Raw genomic sequence first — 27031 nt, 5'->3', positions numbered from 1 at the left:
GTTCGGTAGGACTTGCACTGTGGACATTGGATGGACATGTGTATCCTGTTCGGTAGGACTTGCACTGTGGACATTGGATGGACATGTGTATCATGTTCGATAGGACTTGCACTGTGGACATTGGATGGACATGTGTATCCTGTTCGTTAGGACTTGCACTGTGGACATTAGATGGACAGTGACTTGCATGTCGGTCGGCTTGTCCTCCATATACAGCCTGCAATCAGATTTATTTGCCACAGTTTGGATCCCTGTCTATCGGGTTTTATGTTATGATTTCAAAGCAAATGACATACAGTCATTATTTCTTTGTTTGCTATAACATTGCAAAGTAAATAGATTTACGCATTACACAGTATCATCCCTCAGAATCTAAAACTAAACCCCTGTTTGAAAAGCAAACAGGGGCTTTCACTTTTTCGGTCTATTTTGAAATGTAAAACATGCTTACATACTATTGGCTAGACCAGCAAACAGGTCTGCTTTTTATTGACTAAAGATGCAAAGTTTGAAAACATCTGAAGGTTAACACCCATGTTATTTACTCTTCTCATTTCACAGTCATTCATTTTGTGAATCATCACATGTCTGCTTGCTTTGTCCATTCAGGCAAAAGATTTATAGATTTCTGTCAATATTGGTGAAAACTTCAAAGGGTTCAACACATGAAGCAGAAATGATCGGGACCTTGGTGAGTGGCTAGTCTCACTGCCATGGTCTTCAGATCAGCTGTGCTTTCATCAGAGGGGAAGGATTTATGATCGTGTTACCTCCCAGGCAGTCTCACCTGTTTCTGAGTTTGTTGAACTTGTTTGACTGTAGGTACAGGAATGGTTTTCAACAAACAGACAATTTGCGTACAATCAAGAGTGTTCGTAATATGTTTGAGAGGACATTATTTGGTCATTATTATTTCCGCTCCCAAACTTTACACCAAACCAGACCAAAACATATGTTGCTAAAAATGTAACCAATGTTGTATTATTTTATCACAATGAAATATTGTTTATTTAATTGGGGAATGGACAGGTTACTGCATATGTTTTACTTCTAAATATTATGCTTCTATTCATTATTTTAACAAGTATTTTTTTGATTGGGTCACCCAAAATACTCAATACAAATTCATTATATTACAAGAATACCCAGATGCATATAAAAGTGTGCCTTGACCTACTCAAGAGACATGGTAGCATTCCTTACCTACTTCCATGACCTGTAAAACTGACAGTCTCTGCTGTATTCAGTCATTTTTTTGCAGAGCTCAGAAATGCAGAAATTTGTTTTTTCTTGCCTCAGAATCAGTCAGATACACTGCAAAAGCTTTTTCTGTGAATCAAAAGCCTGTGCTCAATATATAAGTTACATATGCTCGCAGAACATTCTTCAACAGATTTTAAAATTATTTTTTATGAAAGTTCTAAAATCAGTATTACAGAAGCACATGTTTTGTGGTTTCATGCTGTGACTGTCAGAGAAGTAGGTCTGATGATTGACTTTAATGTTTCAGTTAAGCGCCACACGACATGCCGAGGATGATTGGCCGCTTGGATACAAGGGAGCAGTCATTGTACACATCTACAACACTTCTGACCAAGAACAACTTGCAGAGGGAGAATTTCTTTTCTGTGTATGTACGCAGAGTAGGGATTGCCCGTGTTTGGTGTTAAGGTATCAGGGTACTGATGGTGTTCATGAATATCTTGTATTAGAAAGCGAATACAGGGAGGTGTTCACAATGGATTGGGTACGCAAGAAGCCGCCAAAAACAGAAGATCAAGATTGGCCACGAGTGCTCCGGAACTGCCTGGCTATCATGGAGGAAAAGATCCAACGCTTACGTTGGGAGGAAGTAGCTGGGGACATGGAAACAGAGGATTCTGGGAGTTGTGCAAGTGCTTCAAAGGATTCAGACATATCTGGGAGTCAGGAAGCTAACCCAAGTTCAGACTCTGCTGTTGTTAATGGTAAGCCTTCTTTAGCACATTTTTAGCTGATTTAATGTCTGTCATCAATCCATCCATTGTTAAGCTTGTGCATTATCTATGAAGCCACAAGGTCTATGATGCTGAAACTTTCCTGGATGATTCCAGGAACAATGTGAATAGTGCTTATATGCAAATTCTGCCCATATACAATAATAATCTATATTTGCATTTGTCATTTTGACATGCAGTAAGTTTATGGTTTACGTTGTAACATATATACTATATTTTGTGGCATACTTTTATTTTTTCCCCTACTTTTGCCAATCAGTTCTTATGAAATATTCTTATTGTTTTGTTGTAATGAAACTTCTGTTGTTTCTTTACCCCTTTGTAATGACCTTTGTACCTAATGGTGAAAATATTCAAGACGGTACAAGTGAGCTACAGAGCCTTTGTGGTTCTGTTATTCCTCCGTTGCCACCTCTCCACTTGGAAAGACTGTGCAGCTGTCAGGTGACTGGCAGATTGGAAGTTCCCCTGGTGCCACTCACTGTTGCTGACACTATCAACCACCGGATGGCTGCATTTCCATGTTTCTGCTCCTATGTTAATGTCTATGGATGGCATCATGCAATCTCATTAACTTGCTTCTCACTGGTGACAATCCAAGTTAGAACTGGCGACTTTATGATTGAAGCTTGGTGACATGGTTCTTTGTACCAGAGGGGCATGGGACATTGCTCATAAGGTTAACTGCTGGATTGTGTGGTCCAGACCTTTATTATTTGCATGGTGCCTCCATATAGTTGGAATAACAACCTTAGTGAGAACTGATTTGATTACTCTACTGATATTAATTCATACAAGGCAAGAATAAATATGCTCTCCCCCCCCCCCCCACACACACACGTGTACATGCAAGACGTTAAACCTCATTTCACCTCACCTCAGTTGCCAATGAATTCAGGCTATTGGAATTTCGGGGTAGATATATATTTCACTTGATTAAATACAGCTAAATAGAAGGGCTTTAGTTCTCCTAACAGTGTTCAGTGATGAAGGACCAGCAAATCTTGAATGCTTCTCTGTATAACAACTTTACAATAGCAATTAGCTGAGTTAGTTCATGTAATTGTCCATGGATCAGAGTAAAGTATTTTTGGTGTTGGTTAATAATTGAATGTTAATGATGTAATTCTTAAGTGCTAATCCGATTTCAAGACTATAAAGCCTCACAATCTCTATAATGTCTTGTTTCATTATGCTGGGCTGGGCTCCTCAATCGTGTGTAGTCATGTGTTTCTTGGGGATCTCTGTGGGGGAACTTGGGAAGAAACGCTACAACACATTAATAGGATTTAATCTTTCCACACCTGGTTTATGGTATTCCAATTAATAAGCTGGGAAGGAAATCATTTTCAGTTTCCATTTTTACTGATAACTGAATTGATTTAATTTTTTTTTGCTTTATAAGATCAGTATGATCAAGTCGTGTATGTTAGGATAAAAACTAGTTAATGTCTGTACCCATTATTGGCTGTGGTAATCTCTGGTTGAAAGGCTGTCATGGTAAACAGATTGGATTACTTAAAGACCTGGACTGCTTGTAGCACTGACATGCAGGCTGCATACACAAGGGTGGACATTGCAAAGACATTCCATGCAAAGTTGTACCCCTCAACCTATGACTTTGATAATTTAAATGTCAGTATTTGAAAATTAAATCCTGTAAGTATTTGCCAGGCTTAACTCAAACGAGCCAGGATAAGTGGTGCATACATGTACATAGGCCGACAAAGTCTCATCAAGAAAACTTTTGTGTTACACTTTAGCATCTAGGTTTTTTCTGTTTGAAATTTGAGGTTGCTAATTGATTGTAGCAAGATCTAACAAAAATAAAAATCTCCAAGGAGAATTAGGGTGTGATACAGGTGATGCCTTGCATGGTTGAAATGAAGCATCACGGGGCACTAGACTGAAGTATAACTGTCTCCCTGCCATCACAGGGCACTAGACTGAAGTAATACTGTCTACCTGCCATCACGGGGCACTAGACTGAAGTAATACTGTCTCCCTGCCATCACAGGGCACAAGACTGAAGTAATACTGTCTACCTGCCATCAGGGGGCACTAGACTGAAGTAATACTGCCTACCTGCCATTGTTGTTCTAGACTGAAGTAATACTGTCTCCCTGCCATCACAGGGCACTAGACTGAAGTAATACTGTCTACCTGCCATCAGGGGGCACTAGACTGAAGTAATACTGTCTCCCTGCCATCACAGGGCACTAGACTGAAGTAATACTGTCTCCCTGCCATCACGGGGCACTAGACTGAAGTAATACTGTCTCCCTGCCATCACAGGGCACAAGACTGAAGTAATACTGTCTACCTGCCATCAGGGGGCACTAGACTGAAGTAATACTGCCTACCTGCCATTGTTGTTCTAGACTGAAGTAATACTGTCTCCCTGCCATCACAGGGCACTAGACTGAAGTAATACTGTCTACCTGCCATCAGGGGGCACTAGACTGAAGTAATACTGTCTCCCTGCCATCACAGGGCACTAGACTGAAGTAATACTGTCTCCCTGCCATCACGGGGCACTAGACTGAAGTAATACTGTCTACCTGCCATCAGGGGGCACAAGACTGAAGTAATACTGTCTCCCTGCCATCACAGGGCACTAGACTGAAGTAATACTGTCTCCCTGCCATTGTTGCACTAGACTGAAGTAATACTGTCTCCCTGCCATTGTGTTGCACAAGACTGAAGTAATACTGTCTCCCTGCCATCACAGGGCACAAGACTGAAGTAATACTGTCTACCTGCCATCACAGGGCACAAGACTGAAGTAATACTGTCTCCCTGCCATCACAGGGCACAAGACTGAAGTAATACTGAATCCCTGCCATCACAGGGCACTAGACTGAAGTAATACTGTCTCCCTGCCATCACGGGGCACAAGACTGAAGTATAACTGTCTCCCTGCCATCACAGGGCACAAGACTGAAGTAATACTGTCTCCCTGCCACCAGGGGCCGCTAGACTGAAGTAATACTGTCTCCCTGCCATCACAGGGCACAACACTGAAGTAATACTGTCTACCCTGCCATCACAGGGCACTAGACTGAAGTAATACTGTCTACCTGCCATCACAGGGCACTAGACTGATGTAATACTGTCTACCTGCCATCACGGGACTCTAGACTGAAGTAATACTGTCTACCTGCCATCACAGGGCACTAGACTGAAGTAATACTGTCTACCTGCCATCACAGGGCATTAGACTGAAGTAATACTGTCTACCTGCTATCATGGGGCACAAGACTGAAGTAATACTGTCTCCCTGCCATCACAGGCCACTAGACTGAAGTAATACTGTCTCCCTGCCATCACAGGGCACTAGACTGAAGTAATACTGTCTCCCTGCCATCACGGGGCACAAGACTGAAGTAATACTGTCTACCTGCCATTGTTGCACTAGACTGAAGTAATACTGTCTACCTGCCATCACGGGGCACTAGACTGAAGTAATACTGTCTACCTGCCATCACAGGGCACAAGACTGAAGTAATACTGTCTACCTGCCATCACAGGGCACTAGACTGAAGTAATACTGTCTACCTGCCATCACAGGGCACTAGACTGAAGTAATACTGTCTACCTGCCATCACAGGGCACTAGACTGAAGTAATACTGTCTACCTGCCATCACGGGGCACAAGACTGAAGTAATACTGTCTCCCTGCCATCACGGGCCACTAGACTGAAGTAATACTGTCTCCCTGCCATCACGGGGCACAAGACTGAAGTAATACTGTCTACCTGCCATTGTTGCACTAGACTGAAGTACAGTGGTCCCTCGCTACAACGCTACCAATGGGGTCCAAATAATTGGTGGGCGTTATAGACGATGAGCCGTTTAACCGAGGCCGAGGCGGGGGAGCGCGCTCGGCAAATCTCAAATCATCAATATGTGTTTATCTCACGTCACGTCAAAATAGTATATATTTTTGTGGACCTAGATCTACCTGTAATATCATTCATTTATTAAATCTGTCACATTTCACTATGTCTGAAATACGTATTCCGTTTCAATTTATCATTTTTTATCTATAAATTAAAAAATTATTCACTATTTCCCGCGATGTTATTGAAATTAAAATTCTCGGACACACATTTCGACAACGGGTCAGCATCGAACATGTCAAAGAGCAAAATAAAGACGTTTTAAGCAAATCTTTAAATATATTATACAAAGTGATAAATAAAATCAACAAAAATATATCTAAAAGTAATCAAACTTACATCAAAGTTATTATTTCCAGCATTTCGTGCGATCGCGTGTAATGTAAGTCAAATGACATCTCGGCTTTTGTCGCCTTGAATTCTCGGCTCAGACACAACGTTTAATGCAAAAATATATGCATGAAAAATCTTTGTCACAGCTCGTAACCTAGCACGAAACATTCACGAAGTTCCATATTTTTAATATATATCGTGATTTCCTGCTTAAAACGTTCAGAATAACACGATTTAACAAAAATTCTTTCGCCAACTTCTGAAATTTATCAAACACAAACTTGGTATCACAGCTATAATTTGATTGGCTGCCTGAGGTCACATGCTCAAAATTGACCAATCACGAAGCTTGTAGCAGATTTCGGCAAGAAAGCGTCATTAGAAACAAATTTTAATCCAATGAAATCGCTTTTTATAACTACGGAAAAAAACCAGGCGATGTTACGAAAGCGCGATTACGAAATGAATGACCGCCGTGTTGTGACAGCAACTACATGGGTGTGACAGTGTCGCCTCAAATTGGATTGCCCACTAATTAAGAATATAAATTTCGCTTGTGGTTCTCTTTTATTGCATGCATGCGCTTCTAAGATCAAAGGATGTATAGTGTGAAAAGTTAACTAGTTGAACAATCGTATTTCCGGGACTTGCCGCGGATATTTTCAAACAGATTACTAGAACTCCATTAAGCGATAAACGGTTGATTATGCAATGAGAAGCGTTATGTGCAAATGAACAACGAACAACAATACAATTATGTCTGTGTAAAACTCTCAGTATTAAAAGTGTACATAAATTTTGGGAGCCATGCGTTACCGCGCGTAGTAACCGAGGTAGCGCTTTATCGAAGGGCACAATAGCGAGGGATCACTGTAATACTGTCTACCTGCCATCACAGGGCACTAGACTGAAGTAATACTGTCTCCCTGCCATCACAGGGCACTAGACTGAAGTAATACTGTCTACCTGCCATCACAGGGCACTAGACTGAAGTAATACTGTCTCCCTGCCATCACAGGGCACAAGACTGAAGTAATACTGTCTCCCTGCCACCAGGGGCCACTAGACTGAAGTAATACTGTCTCCCTGCCATTGTGTTGCACTAGACTGAATTAATACTGTCTACCTGCCATCACGGGGCACTAGACTGAGGTAATACTGTCTCCCTGCCATCACAGGCAGGTAGACAGTATTACTTCAGTCTAGTGCCCTGTGATGGCAGGTAGACAGTATTACTTCAGTCTAGTGCCCCGTGATGGCATCACGGGGCACAAGACTGAAGTAATACTGTCTACCTGCCATTGTTGCACTAGACTGAAGTAATACTGTCTACGTGCCATCACAGGGCACTAGACTGAAGTAATACTGTCTACCTGCCATCACGGGGCACTAGACTGAAGTAATACTGTCTACCTGCCATCACAGGGCACTAGACTGAAGTAATACTGTCTACCTGCCATCACAGGGCACTAGACTGAAGTAATACTGTCTACCTGCCATCACAGGGCACTAGACTGAAGTAATACTGTCTACCTGCCATCACAGGGCACAAGACTGAAGTAATACTGTCTCCCTGCCATTGTTGCACTATACTGAAGTAATACTGTCTACCTGCCATTGTGTTGCACTAGACTGAAGTAATACTGCCTACCTGCCATCACAGGGCACTAGACTGAAGTAATACTGTCTCCCTGCCATTGAGTTGCACTAGTCTGAAATTATACTGTCTCCCTGAGGTCAATTTATGCTTTGAATAACAGCAAATCTATGATACTCTGTGGTGACCTTGCCGAAATTGGATTATGTGAGCTTGGGTTTAAGTATGTTTTAAAAGGAGAATAAGGCGATTATTGTTTTCATTTAGTTTGACAATCAGTTTTCTTCATAAGTCAATCAATCCAACTTCTTTCTCATAAGAACTACCCACAGTGGTAAAAGAGTCTGAGATGTTTTACATCAGCCCATGACAAGATGTAAGGCAGTAAACATGTATACATGTGTACACTATTAAATATCAATTGTATAAATTTTGACAGTTTTTTTCAGTACCTATAATGTCTGTGAACATAAAAGTTTAGTTTTACATAAAGATGTGAGCCATGAAGTATTACAGTACTGGTGGTTATGATCAACAGAGATCAAGTATATTTTTAAAGAGAGTACTCCAATTTAAAGACAGATAGACTCATGGAATGGACAGATTCCATTGTGAACTTGCTGGCTGTGTGGAATAAACGCTATGTAAGTACTCGTTCTTCTGAAGCTGTTGTTATCATGAAATTTAAGTCAGTCACTTGTCATGAATAAAACAGTGCTGACATCCAAACTCATAATCTTTTTTGTCTTTACACCCCTATTTGATAAATATTGGAATGCTCTGTTTTGGAGATTCTTAATCTCAGGTACTGATTCATTGAATATGCTTGATTACACAATGCTGATTGGTTGACCACTATTTTCTTATTCTTAACCATACATTCGACCGATCAGAATGACACCCATAAAACATTGCAGAAACAGCACCATTAGAAAGATCAGGCCTTGATAAATTACAACAAGCATTAGAACTTGAACATGTTGACAATAAACATATATAACCCTTTTACTCAAACAGGATAGTTATAGAACTGTCACCAGGTTGTGAGCCTGGGACCCCTCTGTAGCCTTACCAAGCATCAGGTTGTGAGCCTGGGACCCCTCTGTAGCCTTGCCAAGCATCAGGTTGTGAGCCTGGGACCCCTCTGTAGCTTTATACAAGCATCAGGTTGTGAGCCTGGGACCCCTCTGTAGCCTTACCAAGCACCAGGTTGTGAGCCTTGGACCCCTCTGTAGCCTTATACAAGCATCAGGTTGTGAGTGGGACCCCTTTGTAGCCTTGCCTAGCATCAGGTTGTGAGCCTGGGACCCCTCTGTAGCATTGCCTTGCATCAGGTTGTGAGCCTGGGACCCCTTTGTAGCCTTGCCTAGCATCAGGTTGTGAGCCTGGGACCCCTCTGTAGCCTTGCCTAGCATCAGGTTGTGAGCCTGGGACCCCTCTGTAGCCTTGCCTAGCATCAGGTTGTGAGCCTGGGACCCCTCTGTAGCCTTGCCTAGCATCAGGTTGTGAGCCTGGGACCCCTCTGTAGCCTTGCCTAGCATCAGGTTGTGAGCCTGGGACCCCTCTGTAGCCTTGCCTAGCATCAGGTTGTGAGCCTGGGACCCCTCTGTAGCCTTGCCTAGCATCAGGTTGTGAGCCTGGGACCCCTCTGTAGCCTTGCCTAGCATCAGGTACTGGGAAATCAAGGGCCATTGAACCTTGTGCTGAATGCACTGTTTGTCAACAAGACTCCACTGCACAACATGGTAAAGCCATCATTTAATGATGGAAGAATTTCACTGAGGGACCCACAATCAATCAGTCTATTCTGCATACAAATACCTTATCCCATATGTAAATAAAGTGAATATAAAATCAATAGTACCCTGATAGTCTCTGGAGGACTATCAAGTGTGTGTTCATTTCTACAGTGGGCAGACGGTAGCAATTTGAAAGTAGCACTTCAGTAAAAGTCAGCTGAGGTGAATTATTGCATGTAACACCAAACAACCTTCCAGACAATTAACAACATGACAAAGGCTAACATGATTGACCACAGTTGATTTTCCACTCAGTTATATAAGGTTGGCTCACACTACTAATGTCATGTAATTCCTTGTAATCCTATCAAGCTGATCTGAAGGGCCATGTGTGGACTATGGCAGGGGTTGAAGCTGAGAGTTTTATTGCAGGTGCTGTATGGACATGTATTGAGGGGTCTGAGACCAAAATTTGTAGCTTTATATGATAGACTTGGCAGCCCGGTGACATTCAATATGTATACATGTGGGTCTTTTGCAAATAGGTCATAAACTATTGTCAGTTTACCACTAGTGTGTTGTCAAGCCAATAGTAAGTCATCTTAGCAACTCTGGTCATGGTTGTTGACGTTCAGTATTTATCGATTACCTTTATATTTAATTTTTCAAGTGTGAACTGGTTGATTACAAGTGATTTCTTAGAATATTCAAATCATTTCAGGTCACTCATCTCTTGACATTCTTTGTTGAAGCTGAAGACAATTTGCTTTTGTGATGTAAATGTTTTCTTCAGCATGTGGTATAAACGTCGTTATTGACCCATTTCCTATAGAGGAGCACACAGGCTAGGTACAGCAGTGTGTTCTATATAGGCAAGTGGTATGTGATGCCACGGAGTGATGCAGTGCAGAACACTAGGATCACAGTCTACCTTTATTAAGGGGGGTTGGATACCTGGCCAGGGTCACACTACACTGGCAGTGTTGAGGTTGGGATGGGCAGGAGACAATAGCCGGTAGAAGCTGATGGATGCTATCCTGGTGTTTGCTCTTCCATTACAGACCAAGTCTTGCTTCTTCCAGTTTGTGTAACTTGTCTAAACCCTGGGATAATGTAGCATTTGGGGTTTATCGGCCTTTGTAGTGTTGTGGATTAATGGAGTGAAGTTGAGTGCAGATTCTGGAGTAGACAATGCCTGTCATTCGTCATGGAGCAGTGTGGTGGAGAAAAGAAACATTGGGAAAGTATCTTGTGAATGGAAGTAGCTGTCTGCCCTCATTCATGCCAGCTTTGTTTTAGTGGCAGTGGTTGCAGCACAGTAAACTGCATGGTATCGTGTCGTCTGCCACTAAGCTGTGTCAATGGGTGTCTGAGTCATGCCCTGAGTGAAAGTTGGCAAACTTTGGATATGTGAATAGATAATTGTACAGCTCTCATCAGAGAATAGGCGGACAGAGTTAACTCATTGTGGCCATGTTTGCCAATGATATATGGTGAATGTAAGCCCAATTACAATGGCAGACAAAGACTGTAATGATGAGAGTGGTATCTCTTCATCCGCAGATTTCTCATCAGCATCGGTGAAGGATGGAGGCTCCAGTCAAAGTTGTAGTCGCCACAGTAGTAGTGGCAGTCTAAGCAGTAATGGATACCACACCAAGCGGGACTTAGACTGTCCCCGAGTTATCATGGATCTCGACTACGATCTGCTCCGATCAGGAGTAGCCATTTTACCAGGTGAGTCATCTATATTTTTGTTTTCTACCCTCAAGTAATGTTGTTGTTCTCTGACCCAATTTCCTGATTTGATAACCAAAGTCTTCAAGTGGCCATGATTGATCGGAAAAGTTTTTTATTTGCTTTTGCCCTTGAGGCTTTTGCAGATTGTTGTATCCCATAATGTCTTGGGTACTCTCAAACAGATAGAATCCTCAAACAGTACAGCAAGTGATCCAGTCTATGATTGCATATAATGTTGCTAATAAATGTGCATGCTTCGAGGGGTAGTGTAGGGTTTATATGTTAATGAAATCAGCGACATATTTACAGGACATAAAATGACAATACTTCATCAAACTCTTCTGACAAATACAAATTAGTATGTAATATTAGTAATTAGTGTCCTGAAGCTAATTTTTGTGATACTGTTGAATATTCATATTTATGTTATTGGTAAATGTACAGTCACATTTATGTTCAACTTCCTGTTAATCAGTGCACAGATAAGATAATGGCAGCATCCTCTCTCACAAGGAGTTGCTTGATCAACTGCATAGTCATCAGAAAAACTTCATGTGAGTTATTGATTCCTCACACCAGCCATCATACTCCGAGTGTGGTCCCATGAGACTTGGCCACCTATCTCAGACATACACAATGACTGCAGTAGCTCTCACAGTGTATATGTCTGTCTCACTGAGTCCCTGAACCATATCATATTCTCTCCCACCCAGCCCTTTTCAGAAATACAAAAGTCCTAAATGAAGCAAGTCTCTCCCATCTCACTGGGGATCCTTTTCAATTTAAATAGAGTTATTTGTTTCTGTCAAAATTATATATTTTTACTACTGTGTATAACCTGGATGGTGGTGCAATGTATCCCAGACTTGTCTCCAGCTGCCCAATCAGGCGTTGTTTGGGGGTATAAACAGGATGTGAGGTGGGCTTTTGTTGATGAACAATTAATTCTGGGTAAGGTCCCTAGCAACCTCAGCTGTAGATGGCCAAATGGATCAGGTGGTCAGACTTAGCCCCCTCCGTTGTTTACATGTCAGCGTACCCTGACGACGTGGATCGTTGCACATAACATTGTTGATAGTTTCACATTGCTTAAATCAGTGGAAAGTTATTGTGGTTGTAAACAGTTGATTTTCGATCACACTCAGGCTTTCCCCTCAAGTCAGGGAAGATGACAGCATTATTATGTTTGACTTGTATCACAATACATCTTGAATACATTTAACCCATTCTGAATAGATGCTAAACGTTTCTTGCTTCAACACTTGATTACCAATTAGGACTACTATGAATGGAAGACATTGTCTTGCATATTGCTTTATATTGATAAATATTCATTTTGAAGTTTGCATTTAATTGTGAGTTTATCAACTGGATAATTGAAGTGAAGCAATTAAAGTTTCTATTTTGTGTGTGTGTTTAACTACATGAAGTGCCATTGTTTCCTCCATTACAAGGGTAGTGTCACATAGTGGACAATTCTCCATAACCATTACCTTCTGTATTAATGTTAAATGTCTCAATCATTATTTCCTTAAGTCCTCATAAATGTAGAGTCCTTGCCTGACCCACTGTACTGATTGCGTCAGGGATCAGACCTGATGAAGACATTAGGTAGCTTGTGTTTTAGTGGTGTGACACTGCATTCAGTGAGACAGTGATACAGTATGGTAGTACAGCAGAACGCATCTGATATGAAACAATGATATGCAAGGGTTGTACCACAACATGAATGATCTTATTTGCTTTGCAGAGAAACTAGTAATTGGCTAATTAGATATCAGATTTATTTGTGAAAATCCAGTTCAGAAGAGAAAACTTTAAAATGGTGTGCAAATGAGTATAGATACGGTGATCTTGCCTGTAGTACAGCTTAGGACTAACCAACAGGATGCAGTGAGCTGTGTCCGACTCCCCGCTGTGTGTATTGATGGTGGAGGTATGTGAAGGAGTGTCTCCTAGGCTGTCATCTCTGTGTGTCACTGTGCAGCCCCTGATGACAAGGGACTGGATGGAGCAGGTGCCCTGCCACTACACTGGGGGATGCACACACTTACCTGTAATGTTCACTCAGTAAATACAGAACACCAGGGAAGGGTGTACAAGCTGCATTCCTAGTGGCTGGGAAGCCTGCTATATATTGTGCAGTTGTGAGGTTCGCATAAAGGGGATCAGATTTATCTCACTTTGCAGAGGAATGGGCATACAAACGTAAGGGATGTGGTGAAATTATAACTTCTGTGGCCAAAAACTGACTCAGATCAAATGTTTTCTCTTTTAAAGACGTCTGTTACATATGATCATGATGTCAGTGTTTGATTCTAACTGTATAAAAAAGATTTAGTATTACCATTGTACATTGTCAAGAAAACTATCTTGATACATATACAGCCCAAGTCAATACCATGTACTAAATCCTACAGCTGTCTTCTGCTCATGTTGTGGTTTATATGACTGGGATTAATTAATGTTAGCTACAACCACAGTCAGTGTCAATGAGTATGTTTTTATGCCGCTTTTAGCAATATTCCAGCAATATCATGGCGGGGGACACCAGAAATAGGTTTCACATGTCGGGAATCGAACCCGGGTCTTCGGCTTGACGAGTGAACGCTTTAACCACTAGGCTACCCAACTGCCCCTTACAACCACAGATAGGACTTTAGTCGATGTATTCTACATAGTGGTCACTCTGATGTACACAGGTAACTGCTTCGTGGGCCAGTGTATTGTGACACTGACATGCTGTATGTGGGTTACATTAGGGAAGGAGGTTAGCTGTCAGTCTCGTTTACCTCAATACCCGGGGTATACAATCAGTCCTGTTTACCTCTATGCCTGGGGTATACAATCAGTCCCATTTAACTCTATACCAGGGGTATACAATCAGTCCCGTTTACCTCTATACCCAGGGTATACAATCAGTCCCGTTTACCTCAATACCAGGGGTATACAATCCGTCCCATTTACCTTACTACCCGGGGTAAACAATCAGTCCCGTTAACCTCTATACCCGGTGTATACAATCAGTCCTGTTTACCTCTATACCCGGTGTATACAATCAGTCCCGTTTACCTCTATACCCAGGGTATACAATCAGTCCCATTTACCTCAATACCCGGTGTATACAATCAGTCCCGTTTACCTCAATACCCGGGGTAAACAATCAGTCCCATTTACCTCCATACCCGGTGTATACAATCAGTCCTGTTTACCTCTATACCCGGTGTATACAATCAGTCCTGTTTACCTCTATACCCGGTGTATACAATCAGTCCTGTTTACCTCTATACCCGGGGTATACAATCAGTCCTTTTTACCTCTATACCCGGGGTATACAAATCAGTCCTGTTTACCTCTATACCCGGGGTATACAATCAGTCCAATTTACCTCTATACCTGGTATATACAATCAGTCCCCTTTACCTCAATACCCGGGGTAAACATTCAGTCCTGTTTACCTCAATACCCGGGGTAAACAATCAGTCCCGTTTACCTCTATTCCCGATGTATGCAACCTCTATACCTGGGGTGCGCTGTCAGTCTCGTTTACCTCTATACCCGGGGTACGCAGCCAGTCTTGTTTACCTCTATACCCGGGGTACGCACTCAGTCTTGTATACCTCTATACCCGGGGTACGCACTCAGTCTTGTATACCTCTATACCCGGGGTACGCAGTCAGTCTCGTTTACCTCTATACCCGGGGTACGCACTCAGTCTTGTATACCTCTATACCCGGGGTACGCACTCAGTCTTGTATACCTCTATACCCGGGGTACGCAGCCAGTCTTGTTTACCTCTATACCCGGGGTACGCACTCAGTCTTGTATACCTCTATACCCGGGGTACGCACTCAGTCTTGTATACCTCTATACCCGGGGTACGCATCCAGTCTCATTTACCTCTATACCCGGGGTACGCAGTCAGTCTCATTTACCTCAGTACTTTGGGTGCGCTGTCAGTCTCGTTTACATCTATACCCAGGGTACGCAGTCAGTCTTGTTTACCTCTATACCCGGGGTACGCAGTCAGTCTCGTTTACCTCAAAACCTGGAGTACACAGTTGCATGTAACCTTGCTGTCCATGGGTACAAGCTATTGGTATTCAGTTTGTGTTTGTATTTGAAGCTTGTATGGCCTGTATGTTGAGGACATATAGGAAGCATACTGAATATGTATTGGTCTTTTATGACATGGTGACATGTAGTGTGTGATTGATCACCTCGAGGAAAGTTACCAAGGGCAGTTGTGGAAGAATTTTGCTTAAGCACATTTTTATCGATTTGTCTGTATGTAGATGGTTTTGAAATGGTTCCCTGGTACTGAAATATTGAAATTACAGACAAAATGTGAGATTCATTGCATGATTGTAAACTGAACATTATTGTTATGAATATTGGCTCCCGAAGGCATTTCCTTAGCTGTTATTTGCTTGGTGTAACGGTGTAACAGAGTAAACAAGGTTTCCCATAGCTATGTTGATAACTGAATAAAACTGTTTCCCCTCGGATAAGAAAAGACTGAGTAGAAATTGTTCTGTTTCCAGCAAGCCCATGTGCAAACTGACTGTCCTCTCTGATGACCAACTTTGTTTTGTACTGACATTATTATTGTGTCATCTAACCCAAATTGAAGGCTTGGTTGTGTAAGTGTCAACCACCAGCTTGTGTCTCCCACGACTCCAGTCCACCACTGCAGGTCTTCCTGTCTTGCAGAACATATACTGGTTCATCAAACAACCCCATTCCTCACCCCATTCTTCTGTAGCAATATTTTTTAACCCTTACACATAACTATATAGTAATGTGAGTCTGTCGGCCTTCATGAAAGAAAGGGGCAGTGGGGTAGCCTAGTGATTAAAGCGAATACTTGTCATGACGAAGACCCAGGTTCAATTTCCTACGTGCCCTATCTGCCTGTCAATATGCCTTGAAAGCATGTCATTATAAGCTACCGATTTGGGACAACCTTTGTCTGAATGAACAAAGGCTAATTTCCCTGTAGTTATGGCGTGTATATGTCTTGAATCACTTAGTTGCTGTTATCTATAAGATGTTAATCCCAATTGTTAATCCCCATTATATTGTACATTGACTTTCTGCCATCTTCAAGGAGCTGTGTAACTGTCACAGATTAATTACTGTTGTTAATGTTTATGACTTAATCCATGTTAGGTGACCTTGGCTACATAAGACTTGGTCCTCGGATGAAAATCAGAGTGGGAGAAGGTCTTACCCTGTCCTAGCTAGGGTTTATAGACAAGGTGACGAGGTTCACCTCTCCTGTGTAGGCCTCCCTGTGACTAGAGAGGTGCACCTCAGGGTCTACGTTCACCTCTCCTGTGTAGGCCTCCCTGTGACTAGAGAGGTGCACCTCAGGGTCTATGTTCACCTCTCCTGTGTAGGCCTCCCTGTGACTAGAGAGGTGCACCTCAGGGTCTATGTACACCTCTCCTGTGTAGGCCTCCCTGTGACTAGAGAGGTGCACCTCAGGGTCTATGCTCACTTCTCTGTGTAGGCCTCCCTGTTACTAGAGAGGTGCACCTCAGGGTCTACGTTCACTTCTCCTGTGTAGGCCTCCCTGTGACTAGAGATGTGCACCTCAGGGTCTAGGTTCACTTCTCCTGTGTAGGCCTCCCTGTGACTAGAGAGGTGCACCTCAGGGTCTACGTTCACTTCTCCTGTGTAGGCCTCCCTGTGACTAGAGAGGTGCACCTCAGGGTCTATGTTCACCTCTCCTGTGTAGGCCTCCCTGTGACTAGAGAGGTGCACCTCAGGGTCTACGTTCACCTCTCCTGTGTAGGCCTCCCTGTGACTAGAGAGGTGCACCTCAGGGTCTATGCTCACTTCTCTGTGTAGGCCTCCCTGTGACTAGAGAGGTGCACCTCAGGGTCTATGTTCACCTCTCCTGTGTAGGCCTCCCTGTGACTAGAGAGGTGCACCTCAGGGTCTATGCTCACTTCTCTGTGTAGGCCTCCCTGTGACTAGAGAGGTGCACCTCAGGGTCTATGCTCACTTCTCCTGTGTAGGCCTCCCTGTGACTAGAGAGGTGCACCTCAGGGTCTATGCTCACTTCTCTGTGTAGGCCTCCCTGTGACTAGAGAGGTGCACCTCAGGGTCTATGTTCACCTCTCCTGTGTAGGCCTCCCTGTGACTAGAGAGGTGCACCTCAGGGTCTATGCTCACTTCTCTGTGTAGGCCTCCCTGTGACTAGAGAGGTGCACCTCAGAGTCTATGTTCACCTCTTCTGTGTAGGCCTCCCTGTGACTAGAGAGGTGCACCTCAGGGTCTATGTACACCTCTCCTGTGTAGGCCTCCCTGTGACTAGAGAGGTGCACCTCAGGGTCTATGCTCACCTCTCCTGTGTAGGCCTCCCTGTGACTAGAGAGGTGCACCTCAGGGTCTACGTTCACCTCTCCTGTGTAGGCCTCCCTGTGACTAGAGAGGTGCACCTCAGGGTCTATGCTCACTTCTCTGTGTAGGCCTCCCTGTGACTAGAGAGGTGCACCTCAGGGTCTATGTTCACTTCTCTGTGTAGGCCTCCCTGTGACTAGAGAGGTGCACCTCAGGGTCTACGTTCACCTCTCCTGTGTAGGCCTCCCTGTGACTAGAGAGGTGCACCTCAGGGTCTATGCTCACTTCTCTGTGTAGGCCTCCCTGTGACTAGAGAGGTGCACCTCAGGGTCTATGTTCACTTCTCTGTGTAGGCCTCCCTGTGACTAGAGAGGTGCACCTCAGGGTCTATGCTCACTTCTCTGTGTAGGCCTCCCTGTGACTAGAGAGGTGCACCTCAGGGTCTAGGTTCAATTCTCTGTGTAGGCCTCCCTGTGACTAGAGAGGTGCACCTCAGGGTCTATGTACACCTCTCCTGTGTAGGCCTCCCTGTGACTAGAGAGGTGCACCTCAGGGTCTATGCTCACTTCTCTGTGTAGGCCTCCCTGTGACTAGAGAGGTGCACCTCAGAGTCTATGTTCACCTCTCCTGTGTAGGCCTCCCTGTGACTAGAGAGGTGCACCTCAGGGTCTATGCTCACTTCTCCTGTGTAGGCCTCCCTGTGACTAGAGAGGTGCACCTCAGGGTCTATGCTCACTTCTCTGTGTAGGCCTCCCTGTGACTAGAGAGGTGCACCTCAGGGTCTATGTTCACCTCTCCTGTGTAGGCCTCCCTGTGACTAGAGAGGTGCACCTCAGGGTCTATGCTCACTTCTCAGTGTAGGCCTCCCTGTGACTAGAGAGGTGCACCTCAGGGTCTAGGTTCACTTCTCAGTGTAGGCCTGTAATTAGACATTGCTTTGTAAGCCTGGGCTTTGATGGAGAGATAATTCAGTCAAATATGCCATATTTTGGCCAAACACAAGCGCCAAAGTCAAAGAACCTTTGAAGTATTTGTAACACTTCAGGCCAGATGCCTTTAACAATGTAATGAGAGGGCCATGACTGATGACTGCTTCAAGCTTGTGCATGTGTTGTGTAGCATTATGTTATGCTTTTACATTGTCTTTCATACAGTAGTATTGAGTTGGCTTTTTCTCAATGACTTTGATGGTCAGTTAGTGTTTGAACCCAAGATTACTATCAAGTTAAGTATTGCCACTATTCATGCAAGTACAAGGTGTTTTATGTTGCTTGACATTAGGGGTGATCATTTGGGTACAAAATATATAAAAACATGTTTGTTTAGTTTTTGTTTTTATGTATTTATAAGTCCTGAATGTTTGTAATAAACTTTTGTGAAGATTTCAGGAACTCGCTGTAGTTAAGTAATTCCTTGAGATGTAAACATGTTTAGGATACAGGTCTGGTTCCAGGTGTTATCAAAAGAATGAATCAAGACAAGACTAAAAAAATACAAATCAGTTTTTGTAAGAAAAGTGCCCATTGAAGTGTGATCATATTATGTGGTTAGGTGATTGTGTGAGACGCGGCTGCTCGGCCTCTCCTTCACCGATACGTCTGCTGCTGCTGCAGAGCCTGGCCCAGTGTCACCCTGACTTCCAGCCATCCAGTAATTTGTGCAATTTGCGGGCAAACATCGATTACCCCTATTGGCTCTGTCCCAAATTAGCATATCAAACCCCCAAAATAGCAAACATGAGTCTTTTATCCTTGTCAGCTTCCAGGAAATGACAGATATAATGATGAGGCTATGTTCAATAGAATGTCATCTTGTATATCTGGTTTAAGTGACAGTGGACAGAGATGTTTTGAATAATGTGAGTTTGAAACTGCATGTTAATTTGCTTGGTTTAATTAGTGTAATTAAGAATTATTGTGCCCCGAGTGAATGTCAACTGGCTGTACGTCAGTGTTCATGATGAACTGATGAGACCAGGTCAGTTGAAGTCATTGTGTTATGTGGATAGTGTACTGTCATTAAAGGAGGGGGACTTCATGCTGTAATTATAGAAGAGAATTTAGTTATTGATAATGTAAGTGTTGATTTGTGAAAAATGTCATGAAAATGTCACTTTTGGAGTTTCTGGTACAGCTTCTCTCCTTGATTTCTTTCATTTTATAATACTGTGATATAACTGAAATACTGTTTAAAGTGGTGTTCAACCAATCCCACTCACTTGCCCTTCCATCTTGGTTGATGGTTGACCTAACTGACTCTGTTCTACATTAACCTACTATTCATAGCTGTTTAATATCCCCAGTTTCAAAGTAAGATATTGAATGTGAGTGTGGCTTGGTAACCCTTTGTCACAGATCATTACATCTAAATATGTCCTTGTCATGATTCATTTTCCTTCATGTTGAAGCAATTGCAAACATGTTATAGGTATAAGTGTTGACTGGGTGGTCATCATTCCCTCCAAGTGTGGTTTGTGTGTGTATCCCTGGCTGTCTTACCCTACTGTGTAGTTGTGCACAATGCAAGGGCTGGATTAGCCTTGCTCCAAGGCTGTACTGAAAGAAACGACCATGGATGTGTAGTAATTAGTGCACTCCTAATAGCAAGTCTAGATATGTGGACAGTATCTAAGGACTCCAGTCTCTTTTAGGGACAACTTATTCTTATTATTTACATATTCTAGAAATTATGATTTAAACTAATAATCATTGCCGCAGACACTTGTGCAAGTCTCAGGCTGGATCTGTCCTCCCTGTCATGCAGTCACTCGAGTCCACCCACCACCAACCCAACCCACCTGTCCAGTGACAGTCTATCCCCTTCCACCAGTCAGATCCAGAATGTTCCATGTGAGTTAAGCCCTTCCCTTGTTTCATCAGTCCACCCACTCCCATGGCCTCCACCCACCCTCACATTGTCATACACACCCACAAAGCCTTGACTTGCTGACCTGGTGACCATCAGTCCATCAGTCCATCCTTCTGTCCATTGTTGGGGGATCTAGCGATGATCCCAGCCTATTGAATCTGTGGCAGGACTCCAAGGCATCTGTGTGTAAAGAGGTTGCATAATGGAGATGAGATCAGTATCATTGACATGATGATGACAGCTTGACTATATCAGTGTTGGATTGCTGGGGGAAACTAGGTACTGTCTGAGAAGTAATTATACTCGCTACAGTTCAGAAGGCATCCGTTTTATTTTCTTAGAAATGGTTAGATCTAAACTGGGTGCCCAACGTACATGGGAAAGAAAAAAAACATGTACATCCTTCTTTGAAGGATTTGTCTTTACAAGAAATATAGAACATTATATATTCCTAGGTTCTGAACCCGTGAATCAGTGAATTGTCTCTGATGAAAGTCTGACATAGCGTTATGCAGACACTCTGAATGGATGTGTCTGCATATGTTTCATGTTATCATGTCAATGGGAACTATCCCCAGCCAAGTGTGATCCCAGCTATTGATATGTGTAAATGATTAATTGTTACTAGGCCATAGACAATACATGTATTGATAGATCAATTGATAATTACACACAATTTTAACATATCATACTTTTTCTGTTTTATTGGTTTTTAAAGTATAATTATGTAGTTTAGGCTCTGAACTTACATATAGATCATAACAATCTCTAAGAGGGTTGATAAAAATTAGTTCTATCTATCAGTATTGATTGCCATGGGCAATATGGAAGGCTGAAGAACTTTGTGTATTTTACCAAAAAAAAGGTAATCCTTAATGTGATGTTCTGGAGCTATGGCTGAGCAATGACAGCAATATTCTGGTTTTCCCTCCTCATGAAACAAGCTGTCTGAACAGCTGACATGGTGCTTAGGCTCATCAATCCTACTTGTCTCTCCAACAACCTTCAGCTCTGGAGAGAAGGGTGTGCACCCTTTGTCTTTAGAGGATTCCTGAGGAACCTCAGTGAATTACTCCCCAGCTATTTGCTGTTGTGGGGTCAAGACAGGCCGGAGGCAGGAGGAGACCGGCAGCAGTGTAATTATGTCTTCACTTTGCCTCTGACCACTGGCTGATGAACAACTGCAGTTGGGCAGTCGTGTTGGAAGAAGTTGTGTCTGAACTAATGTCACAGTGATTGTTGACTGGTTTCCTGCTGCGGTTGATTGATCTGCTGTCAAATTTCACCTTGCATTTAACAGTTATCACAATTGTGAAACAGAAAAAGGTTTCTGGAATAATAAACATACATATAAACATACTGTGTATGTGTGTTTGTTTACAAAAGTGCTTGTCTGGTTTGATATTTTGTTTTAATAAAAAGAGAAATGACAATGTTCAGTAAATCAACATAAATCCACTGATTTAAATGCAAGAATTATCAAGTTAATGATATAAACTAGGTCTACAATTCCATTTTGTCATAAGATGGTTTGGACATATATTACTTAATGTACTAACAAACTATTCATTGATCAGATTCATAATCATAATAGTGCAATTTCTGCAAGTGGTAAGTTGATCCTCACCCTCTTAACCTTCACTGATCGAACACTCGCGTCCACATGAAGACTGTGACACATCCACATGAAGACTGTGACACAGCCACAGAAGACTGTGACACATCCACAGAAGACTGTGACACAGCCACAGAAGACTGTGACACAGCCACAGAAGACTGTGACACAGCCACAGAAGACTGTGACACAGAAGACTGTGAATCATCCACAGAAGACTGTGACACAGAAGACTTGCTGCATACAGATTCCCAAGCTGAATGTTCATTCTAGGTCTCCATTACATCAAATGTGTGAACTAAAGCGTGGTTTTATTTGTTAAGGACAATCAACCAGTGTGCTTTATGACTGCCCCTGGGCATGGGCCATACACAGTACAGATAGAGGAGGCCACACTACTGTCAGGCTTCACTGGCTAGGACCAGACACGAAATTCTGTTATTGGTCAAACGGTTATTTTACACCCCCAATCAAAGGAAATCATGATGAAACTAAGCTAAGGTGTGTGTTGAATGTTGTCCCTACAGCGGTAATGTTGAATACCCTCAGCGGGATGTGTAATTGTCAATGGTGTGCTCAGTCCACAACGATGATCTTTGTCTTTTATGTCTATCTTTATCTAGCAATTTGTTGGAAGCGTTAAGTAATGGCAGATAAGGAGAAGTAATACTTCAGTTTATGTTGGTCGTTTCGGAGGTTTCAATTCCTTGTTTTGTACCACAGACTCTGTGGGTATACTATTAAGACAGAATGCATCTTAATAGAATTATTTGAAAATTTATTTATCTCTAAAACCAAATCAGATGGACATGATCAAGAAGATGATGGACGCTTGAGGTAAAAGTAGTTTCACAAAAATACTCACTAACGTGTACTGCCGATAAAAAAACACAAACACAACACCAAAATATTCCGTCACATATGTTGTGTTTACATGTTTGTTTGATATTTCCATCGTTTTGTACATAGCAATGTTTATCTCAAGATTTATTGTTTCTAACTTTGGCCAGTTTGGGATCACAATGGTTTTGAAGCTAAAATAGAAAGATTAGCTGCACACAGACTTGACTTTGTGAAGGCAAGTCACAAGACGATGTGAGACAGACAGGTTCATCAGTCTTACGGTCAAGCAGTTTTATTCCAAAATGACAAAAAACATCTTCCTAAAACAAACAAGCTGGTTGTTTTAGATGGTTAGACAAAGCCTTGTGTATGCCTCACCGTTATCTGTTAAATTTATCATATTTTCTCACCCTTGTTCACAGCCGCCTCTAGTAGCTTGGTAGCAAGCGGCGGTATGTTTACAAGCTAAAAGCAGACAAACGACATATTTAATCCCTCTGTTGTTATGATTTTTAACGTTCATTTATTTCACATGTGAGATTTTCGCACCAAACACCAATCTCACCTTGGCCAAGGCTAATCCATTCATTGAACATATAATCACCTACTCAACAATAAACCTCTCTATTCACTGTTCCATATTTTGAGCTTGTAGAACAATCTGTAAGAGTTGAGTGTTAACAATGTTCAGCTGTTGTTTGCTGGTATCATTACTGGCTCAAACTTCTGGGCTGTCTCAAGGGCTTTTGTCATGTGTGCAAAAAGCTGCAAACCTTTCTATAAATATGCACTTGTAAAAGCTTTGTTAAGTTAATCTGTTGGCAGGGATTACACTCTGTGTGTGACCCACCCTGCAGTCAGAGCTGGCTTCACTTCATCCTCTTCCTCCATCTCTTCCTCTTTGGTCATTACCCAGTAATCTGTTCTCCAGGGGAAGGTAAGATTCTCTCTTGTCACTGGGTAGAAATCATTCGATTACTTTGACACTTGAAGTCATCTCCATGACTGATCCCTGTTCTGAAGTCAAGTCTATTGGTTTGCAAGCTGATGTACTATTACAGCGAGACATTCGGATGGAGACTTGCATGTAACATGTTGGCAGCCTCTAGATGATGCTAGAGATATGGAAAAGTATATAATTACTATGTCATCAGCAATGGAACATTGTTGCTTAAGCCTGCCTCTATGCCTGTGTGGGTGACTGACTGGAACATGGATGTGTTACTAGTGACTGTTGGCCTATTGCTGTACATGAACAGGCATTGTGTTGTTCTGGACAGAAGTATGCTTCTGGTAGTCAGCAATTTGGTCTCTGTGCTCATCCAATGTCAACCATTATTCCTGATTTTGTCTGTTTGCCATTGTTTACATAATGCTATGTTTTGTATTTGCATGAACAGACAAGCACTTAAAAGATGAAATTTCATTCAAACGGCCCTTGCTGAAATAAATTGAAATTGTTTGACCCATATCCTGTACTAACACCATTGTAAACAGTCACATATATTTGAAATCATAAACAAGTTATTTGCATTAAAAAAAATAGAATCATTATGTGAATATTGATAGTGTTTGATGAACTTACACTATGCACTCTTTAGCAAAGGATTATACTGTAGGCTGGCTAAATATTGTTGTGTAATCATAAAGAGGTTGTAACTGCTGTGAGTATCTGCAGTTGTTGGGATGCAATGTGTATTATTTATTTAATGTCTGAAGCATCAAAGCCAAAGTGAGGCATGATAGACCGTTTTAAATTGAAGCAACTCTATGTACTAAGATTGGGACTGCAGTCACAAAGGAGGAGAATAGGGGTGAAACGATACACAGGTGCACCAGTGCTTCATGGGTTTTCACTACTGATGCAAGATGATTCACTTGGTAAAATATATTACTTACTACTTATCTAATGACCACCAGCGTTTTTGTCAGTCAAATATCCCAAAATGTGTTGTAATTAGCATTAGCATTCACAGTTAAAAATAACAGTATATGGAGACACATCTTCCATATGATTCCACAATTATTACCAGTGTATAAGTCAAACCTGCAGTGTACAGGGTCCATACATGTCTCTGTGTACAAACAACTAGAGCTCATATATATTTACAGACTCGTAAAGATCTGGGTTAGAATAGGTCTTCAGCCACCCATGCTTGTCGTAAGAGGCGAATATGCTTGTCGCAAGAGGCGAGTAATGGGATCGGGTGGTTAGGCTCGGTGGTTGACTTGGTTGATGCATGTCATTGTATCCCAATTGTGTGGATCGATGCTCATAATGTCAATCACTGGATTGTCTGGTCCAGACTCGATTATTTACAGACCGCCACCATATAGCTGGAATATTGCTGAGTGCGGCGTTAAACAAACAAAGTATATTTTTACTCTAATTCTCAAGAGATAGTGGCATGAGGACAATTACAGGAGTTTAACAATTTGAAAACTGTCTTCAGGACATGTTGGAAGACAAATCAGTCAATGTCCTAGAAAATGAACTGAAATGGAACCCTTATTATCAGACAATAGTGAAGGAAATGTTTCACTTTTTAGTTGTAGATGAGTTGATTTTGATTGCATCTCTTGCAACATTTATGATGTATTTTGAGAATAATGTTGTTATTACAAATATAGGAATTTGAACATGGAAATATAGAATAAGAAACAATTCCTTGAAGCTTATCCAATGGATGTTAATAAGTGGATTTGAAAACAAGTGATATACTGACAGAATGATATTACATTCAGCTATTTCTGTAGTGTGTGTATAACGCTTTATGTACTTCATGCTGCATTTGTTTTCATTCTGAAGTTGATGAATGTGTTTGGCAAAGTTTCAGCTTCCCCTCTGCAGGTTTGAACAATCATTACACAACCATGATCATTGAATTACAAATCTAGATACCTTTGTAAAGAACTCTTTTCATCTGTGGACAAAAGCTGTGTTGTCGATCAAGCCTCATGAACCTTCCATTTATGTTTGGAACATTTCCTGGTCTTTGTTGACTTGAGGGATGGAGGTTATGTTGATGCTGGCTTCCTCTGGGTGGTGAGAGGGGGAGATCGATGTTGCTCCTCTCAATAGTTCAAGGAGGGCAGTGTTGGGGAAAAGACTGCAAGGAACAAAGTAACAGGATACGAATAATGCTTGTAAGCTGCTTGCTTACATATTTGAGAAAACTTGTTTCATATCATGCATTCTAATCCAACACATATACAAAACACATTTTTGAAATGTATTAGTTCTACAAAGTTAAATGATTGACAATAATATTCCAAATTCAATAAATATGAAAGAGTTACACCAGCAAACAGTTGTTTCATTTTAACAGTGTTGTGGATTCATATGATTTTTGAAACATTATTTGTTCTGTAAAGTATCCCAAATACCTGAAAATGAATCAGCTTCGCAACTGGATATAGTGAGATCTTTGTGGTTTTCCAACTTTTCTACAGCTCTGCAGGGGGTATATCAAGTGAACAAGGCTGATATTTACTCCTTCATGTTTGTGTGCTGACAACTGTAAATGTCTAGCAGATTAGTTACACATCAGCTTGCACTCACATGCAGACATACAAACACATGCATTTTTGAACAAGGGAGATAGTTCTATGGATATACCACTTCTTTATTACAAATTATGAATGTGACATTTCGGTGTCGATCCTACCACTATTACCAAGCAGGTGATGTAGCTTTGATGGTGCAGCTTGAGTACTTTGTGATGTGAGAGTCCCTTAGTCTTCCTGTTGGGTCCATTCTCCAAACAGTGTCTTGTATTGTAATACAGTCATTGTGTGGGTGTCGTCAAGTCCGTAATGTCACATCTAATAAAGAGAATCTTTTTACCAGACTTGTGAAGAATTTGTCAGTTTTTCAAAGCATTATACTTGTTTTTTGTATTGGTAGCCCCAAAAGCCTATGCTGATAATATCAGTGATTAGGTGGCCAGGCTCTGGAGATGTCATAGATTGCATGTCATTGTACCTCAACAGTGTAGAACGTGGCTGGTCAAGACTTGATTATTTGCAGGTCGGTGTGAAACAGG

At 42.0% G+C, this 27031-nt stretch overlaps 1 protein-coding gene across 3 annotated transcripts in view; it reads left to right on the top strand.

Moving 5' to 3' along the window:
• Positions 1-27031, top strand: part of LOC139454213 (puratrophin-1-like) — a 255215-nt gene that overhangs the window by 131892 nt on the left and 96292 nt on the right. For all 3 annotated transcript variants that reach the window (XM_071235788.1, XM_071235787.1, XM_071235789.1), the window contains exons 3-4: positions 1511-1967; positions 11132-11305. In XM_071235788.1, the coding sequence (XP_071091889.1) occupies positions 1511-1967; positions 11132-11305 (631 nt within the window). The remainder of the gene's footprint in view (positions 1-1510; positions 1968-11131; positions 11306-27031) is intronic.

This window comes from Haliotis cracherodii, unplaced genomic scaffold (assembly GCF_022045235.1).
Source record: "Haliotis cracherodii isolate W230 unplaced genomic scaffold, xgHalCrac1.p SCAF_10, whole genome shotgun sequence".
Taxonomy (NCBI): domain Eukaryota; kingdom Metazoa; phylum Mollusca; class Gastropoda; order Lepetellida; family Haliotidae; genus Haliotis; species Haliotis cracherodii.
This window is presented reverse-complemented; position numbering and strand designations above follow the sequence as displayed.